At 42.5% G+C, this 15,016-nt stretch overlaps 1 protein-coding gene across 1 annotated transcript; it reads right to left on the reverse strand.

Moving 5' to 3' along the window:
- Positions 1–5,671: 5,671 nt before the first annotated feature.
- On the reverse strand, positions 5,672–8,252 carry EZHIP (EZH inhibitory protein). The gene is made up of 2 exons (XM_088833639.1): positions 8,207–8,252; positions 5,672–7,707 (listed from the first exon to the last, which is right to left on the reverse strand). Exons 1-2 carry the CDS (start codon positions 8,250–8,252, stop codon positions 5,672–5,674), a joined length of 2,082 nt encoding a protein of 693 aa, XP_088689765.1.
- Between the last annotated feature and the right edge of the window lie 6,764 nt (positions 8,253–15,016).

Below are 15,016 nucleotides of genomic sequence, written 5' to 3' on the forward strand. Positions count from 1 at the left end.
CAATCAACGTAATACACCACATTAACAAACTGAAAAATTAAAATATATGATTATCTCAATAGATGCAGAGAAAGCCTTTGACAAAATTAAACATCCATTTATGATAAAAACCCTCCAGAAGGCATGAATAGAAGGAACATTCCTCAACATAATAAAAGCTATATATGACAAATCCACAGCAAACATTATCCTCAATGGTGAAAAATTGAAAGCATTTCCCCTAAAGTCAGGAACACGACAAGGGTGCCCACTCTCACCAGTACCATTCAACATAGTTTTGGAAGTTTTGGCCATAGCAATCAGAGCAGAAAAAGACATAGAAGGAATCCAAATTGGAAAAAAAGTAAAACTCTCACTGTTTGCAGATGACACGATTCTCTACACAGAAAACCCTAAAGACTCTACCAGAAAATTACTAGAGCTAATCAATGAATACAGTAAAGTGGCAGGATATAAAATCAACACACAGAAATCCCTTGCATTCCTATACTCTAATAATGAGAAAATAGAGAAATTAAGGAAACAATTCCATTCACCATCGCTATGAAAAGAATAAAATACTTAGGAATATATCTACCTAAAGAAACAAAAGACCTATATATAGAAAACTATAAAACACTGGTGAAAGAAATCAAAGAGGACACTAATAGATGGAGAAATATACCGTGTTCGTGGATTGGAAGAATCAATATAGTGAAAATGAGTATACTACCCAAAGTAATTTATACATTCAATGCAATCCCTATCAAGCTACCAACGGTATTTTTCACAGAGCTAGAACAAATAATTTCACAATTTGTATGGAAATAAAGAAACCTCGAATAGCCAAAGCAATCTTGAGAAAGAAGAAAGGAACTGGGGGAATCAAACTGCCGGACTTCAGGCTCTACTACAAAGCCATAGTTATCAAGACAGTATGGTACTGGCACAAAGACAGAAATATAGAACAATGGAACAAAACAGAAAGCCCAGAGATAAATCCATGCACCAATGGACAGCTTATCTTTGACAAAGGAGGCAAGAATATTCAATGGAGAAAAGACAATCTCTTTAACAAGTGGTGCTGGGAAAACTGGGAAACCACTTGTAAAAGAATGAAAGTAGAACACTCCCTAACACCATACACAAAAATGAACTCAAAATGGAATAAAGATCTAAACGTAAGACCAGACACTATAAAACTCCTAGAGGAGAACATAGGCAAAACACTCTCCGACATAAATCACAGCAGGATCCTCCATGACCCACGTCCCAGAATACTGGAAATAAAAGCAAAAATAAACAAATGGGACCTAATTAAATTTAAAAGCTTCTGCACAGCAAAAGAAACTATAAGCAAGGTGAAAAGACAGCCTTCAGAATGGGATAAAATAATAGGAAACGGAGCAATGGACAGAGAATTAATCTCAAAAATATACAAGCGGCTCCTGCAGCTCAATTTCAGAAAAATAAACGACCCAATCAAAAAATGGGCCAAAGATCTAAACAGACCTTTCTCCAAAGAAGACATACAGATGGCTAACAAACACATGAAAAGATGCTCAACATTACTCATTATGGAAGCAACCTAGATGTCCATCTGCTACGAATGGGTAAGAAAGCTGTGGTACATACACACAATGGAATATTAACGCAGCCATTAAAAAGAATACATTTGAATCAGTTCTAATTAGGTAGATGAAACTGGAGCCCATTATACAGAGTGAAGTAAGCCAGAAAGAAAAACACTAATACAGTATACTAATGCATATATATGGAATTTAGAAAGATGATAACAATAACCCTGTATACGGGACAGTAAGAGACACAGATGTATAGAACAGTCTTTTGGACTCTGTGGGAGAGGGCGAGGGTGGGATGATTTGGGAGAATGACATTGAAACTTGTATATCATCATATGTGAAACTAATTGCCAGTCCATGTTCGATGCATGATACAGGATGCTCGGGGCTGGTGCACTGGGATGACCCAGAGGGATGATATGGGGAGGGAGTTGGGAGGGCGGTTCAGGATAAGCAACACATGTACAGCCGGGGTGGATTCATGTCAATGTATGGCAAAAGCAATACAATATTTTAATTAGCCTCTGATTAAAATAAATAAATTAAAAAAGTAAAGAGGACATGACCAACATTTGACTCTCAAGGTGGACCTGAGCAACTGGGGGCGCCTCAATCCCTCTATAGTCTTTGTAAGGTCAGTCCACCATTTCCAAAGCTGGTGCCGTTTTCAATGACAGAGCCTGAGATAGCAATGTGATGTTGAGACCATCTGATTGGTATGCATGACTGAACCCCAGTAAGGCCACTATGTAAACTTTCAAGATTCTGGCAGGCAGGTATTGAGATCTACTGTCTTGCAGCTGTCCAAGAGAAGCCTGAAATGTAAGTTCCTTGTGGGGAATTACCTGGCAGCCCAGTGGTTAGGACTCTGTGCATTCAGTGCTGAGGGCCTGGGTCCAATCCCTGGTTGGGAAACCGAGATCCCACAGGCCAAGTGGCATGACCAAATAAAAAAAATAAAGACTTAAATGTGAAAGGCCAATATTTTTTTTATAGTAAGTTCTTGTGACTTCCCTGGCAGTCCAATGGTTAGGGCTCCTCTTTTATGGCTGAGGACCCAGGTTCAATCCCTAGTCAGGGAACTAGGAACCCACAAGCCACATCGTATGAACAAAAGAAATTAATATTTTAAAAATGCAAGTTCTTTGCTTATTAAAACTGACATCTACCAATCTGAAGTAGTCTGCCTCTTTCTTCCATCTTTCCTTGCCTTCATGTACAGGATCCAGTTTGTGAACCAACAAAGTAATATGATAAATTAAAAACTTTTAAAATGTGTTCTCGAAAATAACTTTAGTTCTAAAGATTTTTAGTAGCGTGCCCAACAGGTTTTTGTTCCAATTCTTGAATTTAATTATTTTTTCTATTTTAGTACAGATGATGCATCCCACTGTGATCCTTCAGAGACACCAAAGGGTTGACTGGGTGACACATTTTTAAAGGAGTAAGGACAGTTGGTGGTACAGATTCTGGGAAGATGGTGGTAACAATGGCTATATAGCTTTTTGATCTCTCTAAACATTCATATAAAAACAGAGCAACAAGAGCAAAAGCAAAATGCATGAATAATATTTTCAATAAATATAGGTTATAAGATACCCTCAGCCCCCCAAAATTCAAGAAGATGAGGACAAACCACTAAAAGTTGCATCACTTACATGTCATCAGTGTCTGTGCAGAAAGAAAAAGAAGTATCGACACAGTATTTTACTGACTTGATAATGAGAGACCACAACCAACCAACTCACTGGAAAGAGAAGCTGAAACTGCCAAGGTTTCTTCCCTTTTCAATACCAGGTTAAGTGCAAGGAGCCCAGCTCAAAAGACACCAAAGGTGCTGGAAGCATCATAGCCCTTGTGAAGTCCCCAAACTGACATGTCAGGGCTCCCTTCTAGGACGGGAGCCCACAATGTGAGAAACTGCTGGAGTTGGAATCATGATTCAGTAGGAAATGAATAAGAAAATGAGAAGGTCTAAAACTGTACTATATACACATGTCCACACTTGTGGCTACTGAGTACTTGAAATGTGGCTAGTCAGAATTAAGATATGCTGCAGGTGTAAATTACACACCAGAGTTTGAAAACTTCATAGGAAAACATTTTAAATATCTCATTAATTATAATATTAAGTGAAGTAAGAAAAAGACAAATACCATATGGTATCACTTATATGTGGAGCTTAAAATATGACAAATGAATTTATTTATGAAACAGACCCACAGAGATAGAAAACAAACTTATGGTTACCAAAGGGGAAAGGGGCTGGGGAACGGATAAATTGGTGGGAGTTTAGGATTAGTGGATACAAACTACTATGTATAAAATAGACAAGGCCCTACTGTATATGAGAGGGAACCATATTCAATATCCTATAATAACCATAATGGAAAAGAATATGAAAAATGTATATATATATATAATATGTATATATATATAATATATATATATATGCATGGCTGAATCACTGCTATACACCAGAAACACACCATTGTAGATCAACTATACTTCAATAAAAATATTTTTTCATCTAAAAAATAAATATTTCATAAATAATTTCATATTGATTAATGTTGAAATAATATTGTGGATAGGTTAAATTAAATAAATTATTAATGTTATGTGTTTCTTTAGGCATTTTTAAATGTGGATACTAGAAAATGTTATTACACGTGTGGCTAGAATTACATTTCTACTGAACAGAACTACATGTTACTGAAGTTTGAGATGTTTAGACATCCCAAGTAGAAAAGTCAATTAGGTAGCTGGATATATGTGACTGGAGTACAAGAGAATAGGGAGAGGCAGTTTCTTTTACTGGTTTGGTTTAAATTTTCTTTCACTCTGTTTTTTAAATTTGGTCTCCTACCATGTTTTCACAACTTAACTTCTTAAAAATAAAGCTGAGTTGAGTTTCATTACAGAACCAGCAATAAGGTCAAGGTGGAAAATGCAAAACAGACCATACCACCAGTTATTTCAAAAATGAGATATATGCCCTGTTTGTAGCACGATATATGTCCATCCAGTTCTCTCCAAATGTCTATACATGCACACACAAACACACACATACATACTCACCTCACATATCTGCTCACACTTAGAATAATTTTTTAAATGGGATTATCCATTAAAACAATTTTCACTAAGTATATGACCACTTTTACATCAATCATTAACCTTGAACCTGGCCTAGAAAATCCCATGGATTGTATAGTCCATGGGGGTCACAAAGAATCCAACAGGGCTGACTGACTTTCACTTTCACTCTCCCAGACATTCCCCTCCCCTCTCCTCACAGACCTCAGGAACCCTTGCTCCCAAAATATAAATTTGTTTCTCTCCTGGAAACTGAGACCTTCCCCTTTGGGCTCCTGACTCCTGCTATTCTCCTCCTTCCTGATCCTCCATCTTCCTTCCAGCACCTCATACTCCCATCTGAGGAGGAAGTATTCCCCCTACAGGCCCTGCCTCTTATTCAACCTGGGTATCTCCATCACCCCTTTTCTCTAGCCACCCTGGGTTAAACCCAGGCCCCCTTTTCTTGTCCAAACTGCAAATCCCCTATGCAAAGAGCATATATAACATGTAAATGCTATTTCCCTGGAAAGAACTCTATGTTAGGCAGTGGAAATAAAAGATTGCTAGGATAGTATTTTATTCCCTCTCCCTTCCAAAGAGTCAGCTAGTATGTCAATAACTTTCTTAAATCCTCTAATAAGACATAAGATTAACAGTGTTTTTTTGGACAAATAAAAAAGTCACATTTTTAAAATGAAATCAACATTTTATTTATTCAAAAATTTCATTGCATAAAAGCAACTTGGAAAAGGGAAAGCTCAGCTTAGAGGCAAACACAGGCCTTTCACAGCGATAAGCAGGGGCTGGAATTAAGTGCAAACAGCAGATAAACGCTAAGTAGTGCCATTACAGGAAGGAGAGGCTTCAAAACTGCCTTTCCAAACAAGAGCTTCAAAACTGCTCATGATATTGGTTAATGGCTAGAACATTTGTAAACCTCACAGATAATCGCGGAACAGGCAGCCCATTCAGGGCAGTGGGGTGGCTGTTGATTCCTTCCGCGGGACTCATGAGGATGCTCATGAGAATCATAGCACAGGAGGTGGAGGAGAGGGAGGCGGGGTCCCTATTTCAGCCGGCTCTCCTGAGGAGACAGGGCTCAGGGCTTCAAGCTCTGGCAGCAAGATACGCCTAACGCCACTAGGGCTAGGAGTGGAGATGGAACCCAGACTACAAAACCTAGCGGAAGAGGGAGGCGATCTCCCGTCGTTAAAATTAGTGGGGGAGGGGGGTGAGCTCTGGTCAGAAGACCCAGGGGAGTCAGAGCAAGAGGAAGAGAATGAATTCTCAGCATGCTCCCTGGGGAAAGTAAAGGCCCTACCAGGAGGTGAGGGTGAGGAGGCACGCATACGGACTGCATGCCAAACTCGCGGGGGAGTAAACCTTGGGGCCCCGGATTCAAGAGAACTTGAGCTGCTCTGGCGGGGACGCCTTCCTACGGTGGACCCAGGGGATGAAGGAGGACTCTCACCATTAGGCCCAACCAGAGAGGAGGAGCTAGTAGATGGTGATCTTCGCTGGGTGGCCCGGCCCCGGAGGGCAAAGCCTGAATTAGGGCTGCCGCTTTGAAGGGGAGGGCCTAGCCCCACTGCGCGGCTACTTAGGGCAGGGCCACGCGCATATGCACCTGGACGCGAAACACTGCGGCGGCGGCGGCGGCGAGCGCGGCCAGGCACGGAATCACCACGGCGTTGACCAGGAGGACCAGGCATGGAAGCAGAGCGGCCGCGATGATCAGGGCTGGGTGTGGAACCAAGGCGGCGGCGGCGGGGAGCAGGGCCAGGCGTGGAAGCAGGGCGGCCGCGATGATCAGGGCTAGGTGTGGAAGCAGGGCGGCGACGGCGACGAGCAGGACCAGGCGTGGAAGCAGGGCGGCCGCGACGAACAGGGCCAGGCACGGAAGCAGGGCGGCCGCGTTGATCGGGTTCAGGCGGGGAACCAAGACGGCGGCGGCGGCGACGAGCAGGACCCGGCGTGGATGCAGGGCAGCCGCGAAGATCCGGGCCAGGAGTGGAAGCAGGGCGGCCGCAACGAGCACGGCCAGGCGCGAAAGCAGGGCCGCTGCGACGATCAGGGCCAGGCACCAAAGCAGAGCCCCTGTGAAGATCTCCACCAGACGCCAAAGCAGGGCGGCCGCGACGAGCAGGATCAGACGTGGAAACAAGGCCGCCACGAGGATCAGGGCCAGGTGCCAAAGCAGGGCGGCCACGACGAGCAGGGCCAGGTGCATAAGCAGGGCGGCCACGACGAGCAGGACCAGGCGCGGAACCACTGTGGCGGCGATGAGTAGGGCCAGCCATGAAAGCAGGGCCGCCACGAGGATCAGAGCCAGGTGCCAAAGCAGGGCGGCCGCGACGAACAGGGCCAGGTGCAGAACCACCACGGCCGCGAAGCGCAGAGCCAGACGTGGAAGCAGGACGACTGCAACGACCAGGGCCGGGCGCCAAAGCAGGGAGGCCGCAACGATTACGGCCAGGCGTGGAAGCAGGGCGGCCGCGACGAGCAGGGCCAGGCACAGAAGCAGGGCTGCCACGACCATCAGGGCTAGGCGCCGAAGCACTGCGGCGGCGGAAAGCAGGGCTGGCTTCAGGTATACCGCCGCGAGTTGGGCCTGGCTTGGGCGCACGCCTTCTGCGTTGAGCAGGGCCTGGCGCTGATGCTTGACGCCCAAGAGCAGGGCTCGGCCCGGTTAGACGGCAACTGCGACGAGGTGGGCCTGGCTCGGGAGCACAGCAGTAGAAGCGAGCAGGGCCCTTATTAGCTGCACCGGACCCGGATGTGTGGCTACGGAGAGCAGGGCCTGGCCTGGCTGCCTGACTGCGGAGAAAAGGACCTGACGGGGTGATGCTGCCCCGGAGGGCAGGGCGTTGCACAGCTGCACCGCTGCGGAAGTGAGGGCCAGGACCCGCTGCTTGACTGCGGAGAGCAGGACTTGGTGCTCTGGCCTGACTTTGGAGTGCAGGAACCGGCTGCGACACGTGGTTCCTCAGAGAAGCCGAGCTGCTGGGCTGAGACCCTGGAAAAGATGGCGGCGGAGACACGGACCTCAGGGGCACAGCAGCCACTAGAAACAGACAGCGTCGAGGAGACTTCTGAGCCATGGCAGCCTCCTCGCGGCTGAGCTGCTTCCTCCCACGGCCTTTCCCTGGGGTAGCCACCTGGGTGGAATGCTGGTCAATGCCCCCCCGTGGCTTGCCCAATGGCAGCCCCACTGTGAGCAGGCGCCATCTGGATGCCTTGGCCTGACCAGGGCACCACACAGCTCAGCTCCGCGTGGGGGCTCTCGCCACCCTGGAGGTCGGGGCGCCCCCTCCCCTGCACACCTTCCATGGAAGACTCCCCTGGCTCCTCCCCAGTGAGCAAAATGGCGGTGGTAGCCACGTCGCAGAATGAGGAACCTGCTGTGCCACCATGTGTGGCACCACCACCCACAACGCCACCACCCAATAGAGAGGGGTTGGTCAAGACCGCTGGGACCAAGGCACCAGGACTGGTGTTCTCGACCTGGTGGGCGTCACCAGGGGCAGAGGCTACCTCGTCCTTTGGCCCTATGGGCATCTCACCCTGCTGTGGCTTCTGCTTCTTCTCCAAACTCGACCGGGTGGCCATAATGCTATGTTCTACCTCAGACGCGGAGAGCACAGCTGCACACGCTACCTCAGTCGAGCTCCGAATGCGAAGAACGAGGAGGGTGGGCGGATCCCCTGGAACCTTCACTTCTGATTGGTGGGCTAGATGTCATGTGACCTTCATCTCCCTGGCAACAGGGAAATATGGCTCCACCTAGCGCGGAACAGGAAAGTTTGCTCCACGCCTCTGGAGTCTCCTTTGCCTGGCCGAGGGCCCCCCCACTGAGTCGATGGGTTGAATTCCCTATCCTAACCCCAGGAGTATATTATGTGTTTTCAAAGAGGGGTTGAGGATGGGGAAGCTGTATATATAAACAATTCGAGTCACAACCCCCTCCCAAATAAGCTTAGCTTGTAGCACCACACTGGTGGCTCAGTCCTTAGCTAGGCGTCCCTCCTGGAGTATGGTTAGGACACTGGACCCATATCAGTGACCCTGGAAAGGATGGTCCCAAAACTGCTCTGAGCATCTGGATGACCCATAAGAAGGTCTGCTCAGAGCGCAGCCTGAACGTGACCAAACGGAACGGATGGGTCCTACATCCGGGTCGTGGCTCAGGATGTTCAGTATGCTACGGTGGGGGCGGCGGTGCCGGGTGCTGGGGTGGCTAATTCTTTAGCAAGATGCTTGCCGCTGCCCTGCTTCCTGAACACAAACAGATTGCCTGGGAATAAGGGTGATATTGTCTTTAAAGATAAGTCATCATTTGTATGGGCTGTATAGTAATCCAGTGATGAATGTACATTAATTTATTTGACCTACTCTCTAATTTCTGTTAATAAAACATGATGTGATGCAAAGGCTTTAAGTTCAATATCTGCACACATTTTTAGTCATGAAAGTCATTATTACTGCATGTTCAGTACCCAAAACAAAAGTAAATGTAGGAAAGCTAGATTTTAGATTCCCACAGACCAGCAAGCTAGTTTCAGTTCAGTCGCTCAGTCGTGTCCAACTCTTTGCGACCCCATGAATCACAGCACGCCAGGCCTCCCTGTCTATCACCAACTCCCAGAGTTCACTCAAACTCATGTCCATCGAGTCGGTGATGCCATCCAGCCTAGGAATGTTTAATTATTTTTTGGCCGAATGGCCATGCGTAAATAATTCATAGTTCTTTTGTTTTATGAAAATGGAACTTTTCATGCATAGATCTTGTTCTGTAACCTGCCTTTTGTGTCCAGAAAACACACTTTCCATGTCAGTAAATAAATTTCCACAAGGCCATTGTATAACTACAAAATATTCCTTTTATGGAGGAAGCTTACATTTTCAAACATTGCTATATTGATCAATGTTTATGTTATTTCCAACTTTTCACTCTCTGTAACACATCAATATAAGATATATCCTTTTTACTAAAAATTGTTCATATCCGCCAATGTGAATTTATTATAGATAAATTCCCAGAAAAGGATATTCTGAATATGGGCCATACACATTTGTAATTCTTTGATAAGAATTTTGGTTAAGTGGTTCTCCTGAACGTTGCTGTTGCAGCAATTTTGGCCAAATGAAATGGGATATTTAGTGGAATGGATGAAAAAATCGACTGAAACACAACACAAAAATAGAATGGAATGGCATTTGGATTGTTAAATAATATGGAATGGAAAATGGATTTGAAATGGAATGCAGAATGTGATGAAATTGAGACTGATTTGGTGGAAATTAGAATAAAATGGAAAAGGAATATGGACTTGAATAGGATATGAAATGGAAAGTTTAATGGAATATAATGGAAAAATGGAATGGAATGCAAAATGTAAACATCCAATCGTCTATGGAATAAAAGAAAAATGTTATATGAGAAAAGGAATGAAATGGAGTATGGTGTGAAATAAAATATTAAAGAAAATAGAATAAAATCAAAATAAGAATGACTAGAGTATGGAGTACAATATGTAATGGCCTGAATTAAATGGACCATGAAACAAAAACGATAGATTTAAAAGTACCATAAAAGAATGGAATGAAGCTTGGAATGGAAAACAGAGTCTAAGATTATGAAGGATGAAAAAGCAATTGAATGCAAATGGAATTTGTAAAATCAAATATTGATGAAGTACAAGATGGACTTAAATGAAAAATAAATGAACAGAATGTGTTCTGGTCATCCATCATTCCACAATATAGTGCTGCGGGATAATGTCCATTTCATTATGTGCACAAATATCTATAGAGATATATTTATATATGTAGTTTTCCCCATTTACTTATTTGCTCTTCTCTAAGATCTCAAACTTTATGCTAAGGAAGTTTATCTGTTTAACTGTATTGGTGTGTCTAAAGTGCCCTTTCCTTTTTATTTCCCAGTTCTCCTGTTTAGGAGATAGTGGTTATGTACATTTGTGCTTATAGAAAAAGAATCTGGAAGGGTAAGTTTTGTTCTGTCATATTTTATCTTCTGAATGTTTTCAATGAGCATACCTTATTCATACTCAGAAAAAATAGAACTATTTGCATTTTTAAAACAATTTTAATGTTTGATTAGATTTTAAACTGATGTAAAAAACAACAACAACAAAAAAAACAGGCTATCTCATATACTACTGAATGGAGTTATAAATTCATAGCATCTTGCCAGATGGAACATGTTCATTAGACACTGCAATTTCCTTTCCAGGCATTAACTCTAAAGAAATACTCATGCATGCATGCATGCATGCATGCTAAGTTGCTTCAGTCATGTCCCATTCTTTGCAACCCTGTGAACTGTAGCCTGCCAGGCTCCTTTATCCATGGGATTCTCCAGACAAGAATACTGGAGTGGGTTGCCATGTCCTCCTCCAAGGGATCTTCCCGACCCAGTGATCAAACCCACATCTCTTACATCTACTTCATTGGCAGGCAGGTTCTTTACCACTAGTGCCATAATCTGAAATCCTATTTCCAATAGGATACTGGATGTCCATAGAACAAACCTATGCAGCTTTCACAGGATAGTTTTGAAAAAATTTTAATACCATGGAAAAATGACTATGATATTTACATACAAAAAAACACATGATGTATTATATCTACTGATCTGTATTTACGTCAGTGTATTTATTTTTACATCTAAGTAACTTTCTACATATATTAGAATTTCATTCACTACAGTGCAATGGGGGCTGGGCATCTGGAAATGTGTGTAGACTGACACAATTGGGGAGAGAGAGGTGCTAGGTACTGGCATCCAGTATGCAGAGGCTAGGTATGCTCTCAGTCACTTCAATGAAAAGGAGAGCCTCTGACAACATAAAGTTATCTGACTCCAAATGCCAATAGTGTCCAGTTTGACAAACCCTGTGGTAAAGCATTTAGATAATTCGTAAAAGTTTAAGAAAATTTAAATCATGATCAATCCTACCAGTCATTGATAACTATTGCTAAAGTTTGATACTTGTATGCATTAAATTTTCTAAAATAATTTTGTGCTTTAATAAATAGCAAAAGGGTATTTTTGAAATGAACTAAGTATTTTTTTTTCATTTTAAAATTTATTCTTCAAAAAGCTACAAATGTTTTTCACATATGAAGCTTACTGGTCATTGCTTAAGAAATTGTATAACTTAAGAATCATAATTTCAATTCATTTTACATAGAGGAATATTCTACAAAAAATCCATCATCATCTATTTACTGAGTTTCAAACTTCTAAATCAAAGTATTAATATGTAAACATTTAAATATTTAGCTAAAATATTTTAATATTTGGCTAAAATATTGAAAATTTGTGGCATCATAATCACGATGCAATGTATTTGATAAAGTGCAGTGTGCTTGACTAATAGGTCATAGTAACCTCATTACTATTCCAGTGACTGTGAATGTGTATTTCTCAGTTGTGATTAATGAGATATAAATGTAAGTAGGTTTGGGGTCTTTAGAGAATGGTTTCTTAGCTCTTTTTTAAAAATTTATTTATTTTAATTGAAGGCTAATTACAATATTGTGTTGGTTTTGCCGTTTCTTAGCTCTTAAAAAACAGAAGAGACACAACAGATTATTCACAAAATATAACTTAAAGAATGTATGTACCAAATATTAGAATTAATAAATGAATTGAGCATGATTGCTGGATATAAGGTCAATATTACAAAATTGAGTTGTATTTCTACATATTAGCTTCAAAAATTATAATGAAAAAATTTAATGCCATTCACTATAAATCAGAAAACATTAAATACCTAGGAAAAAATCTAAGAAAAGATTCGCAAGACCTCTGTCCAGAAATCTATGTATTTCTAAGAGGTACTAAAGAAGACCTAATTGGAGAAACATCATCTTCATCGATTAGAAGACAGCATTACGAAAATCAAATCTAAAATTCTCATCAAAATGATTTATGGATTCAATCTAACTTCAGTTGAAATCCCAGATGATTTTTTGTAAACGGAAATTAGCAACTGATTCTAAAGTATATATGGATATCAGAGATTCAAGAACAGCCAAAGTCATCCAGAAGAAGAAATTTAGAGGACTTTCAAAGCCAGATTGCAAAGCCATAATCATTAGGATAGTGTGATTTGTGTAAAAGAATAGATAAATAGACCTATGGGAAAAAAGTTCACAAGCAGACACATACATATAGGGCCATATAACACACACACACACATACACACACACACATACACACACACATATTTGCACCTAATTTACAACAAAGGTACCAATGCAGTACTTGGGAGGAAGGAGTCACTTAAGTAATGCAATTAGACTAATTGTATATCCATCCTTGTGAAAAAAGTAACTTCAGCTCCTAACTTATACACAGAAGTTAATTCCAGAAAATAAAGCTAGAAAATTATATATAAGCATATTATCAACTATACTTCAATAAAAGAAGGAAAGAGGAAGGAAGAATTTAATAATGTATAAATGTAGCTTCATGACCTTGGAGTAGATGATGATATCTGAAACAGGACAGAAAAAGCACTGAGAATAAAGGAAAACACCGAAAAAATATATACCTTCACACACACATACATCCAAAATATATGTACAGAATAAAATCAAGAAGCAAAAAAGCAAATGCAATTTAACACTGGCACAATATTTCAACAGGCACATCACAAAATGGAACATCCAGATGACCAAGAAACAATAATAGATCGCCTAAACTCAGGCATGAGGGATGTGAAAATTAAATTACAATGAAATACCAGTAAATAAATAAGTGGAACTCTAACTGCTGGTGGGAGTGTAAATTGGTACTACCACTTAGAAAACTGTTTGGCAATATCAAAGTGGGATATATATGCCTTTTCTATAACCCAGCAACTCCATCTGTATTAGCTTTCTATTCCTGCGTATCAAATTACCACAAATTTAGTGGCTTAAACTTAGTGGCTTTTGAACTGTGGTGCTGGAGAAGACTCTTGAGAGTCCCTTGGACAGCAAGGAGATCAAACCAGTCAATCCTAAAGGAAATCAACTCTAAATACTCTTTGGAAGGACTGATGCTGAAGCTCCAATACTTGGTCACCTGATGCAAAGAGCTGACTCTTAGCAAAGACCCTGATGCTCGGAGGAGTCTTCCCTGATAGCTCAGTTGGTGAAGAATCTGTCTGCAATGCAGGAGACCCCAGTTCAATTCCTGGGTTGGGAAGATCCACTGGAGAAGGGATAGGCTACCCACTCCAGGATTCTGACCTGGAGGATTCCATGGGCTGTATGGGGTCGCAAAGAGTCACACATGACTGGGTGACTTTCACTTTCATTGATGCTAGAAAAGATTGAGGGCAGGAAGAGAAGGGGGCGACAAAGGATGAGATGGTTGGAAGCCATCATTGACTCAATGGGCATAAGTTTAAGCAAACTCAGGGAGATAGTGAAGGACAGGGAAGCCTGGCATGCTGTAGTCCATGGGGTCACAAAGAGTTGGACATGACTGAGCGACTGAACAATATAGTGGCTTAAAACAATGTCCTTTTATTAACTCCCAGTTCTGTAGGTTCAGAAATCCATACATGCATAGCATGGCTGGGTTTTCTGCTCAGTCGTCTCACAGGGTGAAGTCAGGCTGAGAAATCATTTGGCCAGTGCTATGGACTGAATGCGGAGCAGGCAATGGCAAGCCACTCCAGTACTCTTACCTAGAAAATCCCATGGATGGAGGAGCCTGGTAGGCTGCAGTCCATGGGGTCGCTAAGGATGGGACATGACTGAGCGACTTCACTTTCACTTTTCACTTTCACACATTGGAGAAGGAAATGGCAACCCATTCCAGTGTTCTTGCCTGGAGAATCACGGATGGGGGAGCCTGGTGGGCTTCCATCTATGGGGTCACACAGAGTCGGACACGACTGAAGTGACTTAGCAGCAGCATGGACTGAATGTGTCTCTCCTAAAATCCACATGTTAAGACCTTAATCCCCAATGTGGTAGAAGTTGAAGGTGGAGCCTTTGGAAGGTAATTAGGTTTAGATGAGTCATGTGAGTGGAGTCCCATCACGGGGTTGGTGCCCTTATAAGCGGATGAAAAGAACAGAGCTCTCTGTGTGTGTGAGTATACAGTAAGAAGGTGACCATCTGCAAACCAGGAAAACAGGCCTTCACCAGACACCAAACTTTTGGCTCCTTGATTATGGGAATTCCCAGCCACTAGAACTGTGAGAAATTGTTGTTGTTTAAGCTACTCAGTCTTTGGACTTGTTATAGCAGGACAAACTAATTAAGACAGCCAGGCTATGTTTCTTGCTGAGTGATCTTCAGAAGAATCCATTTCCAAGCTCATTCAAGTTATTGGCAGAATTTAG

Source organism: Moschus berezovskii, chromosome X (genome assembly GCF_049115385.1).
Source record: "Moschus berezovskii isolate FMDL1 chromosome X, NW_MosBer_1.0, whole genome shotgun sequence".
Classification (NCBI taxonomy): domain Eukaryota; kingdom Metazoa; phylum Chordata; class Mammalia; order Artiodactyla; family Moschidae; genus Moschus; species Moschus berezovskii.

Excerpts from the sequence above, each read along its gene's own strand:
- EZHIP (XM_088833639.1), bottom strand. The coding sequence starts at position 8,252 with ATGGCCACCCGGTCGAGTTTGGAGAAGAAGCAGAAGCCACAGCAGG. Across the intron at positions 7,708-8,206 it reads GAAGCAGAAGCCACAGCAGG|TGGCTGCTGTGCCCCTGAGG; the intron begins GTGAGATGCCCA and ends GTCTGTTTCTAG.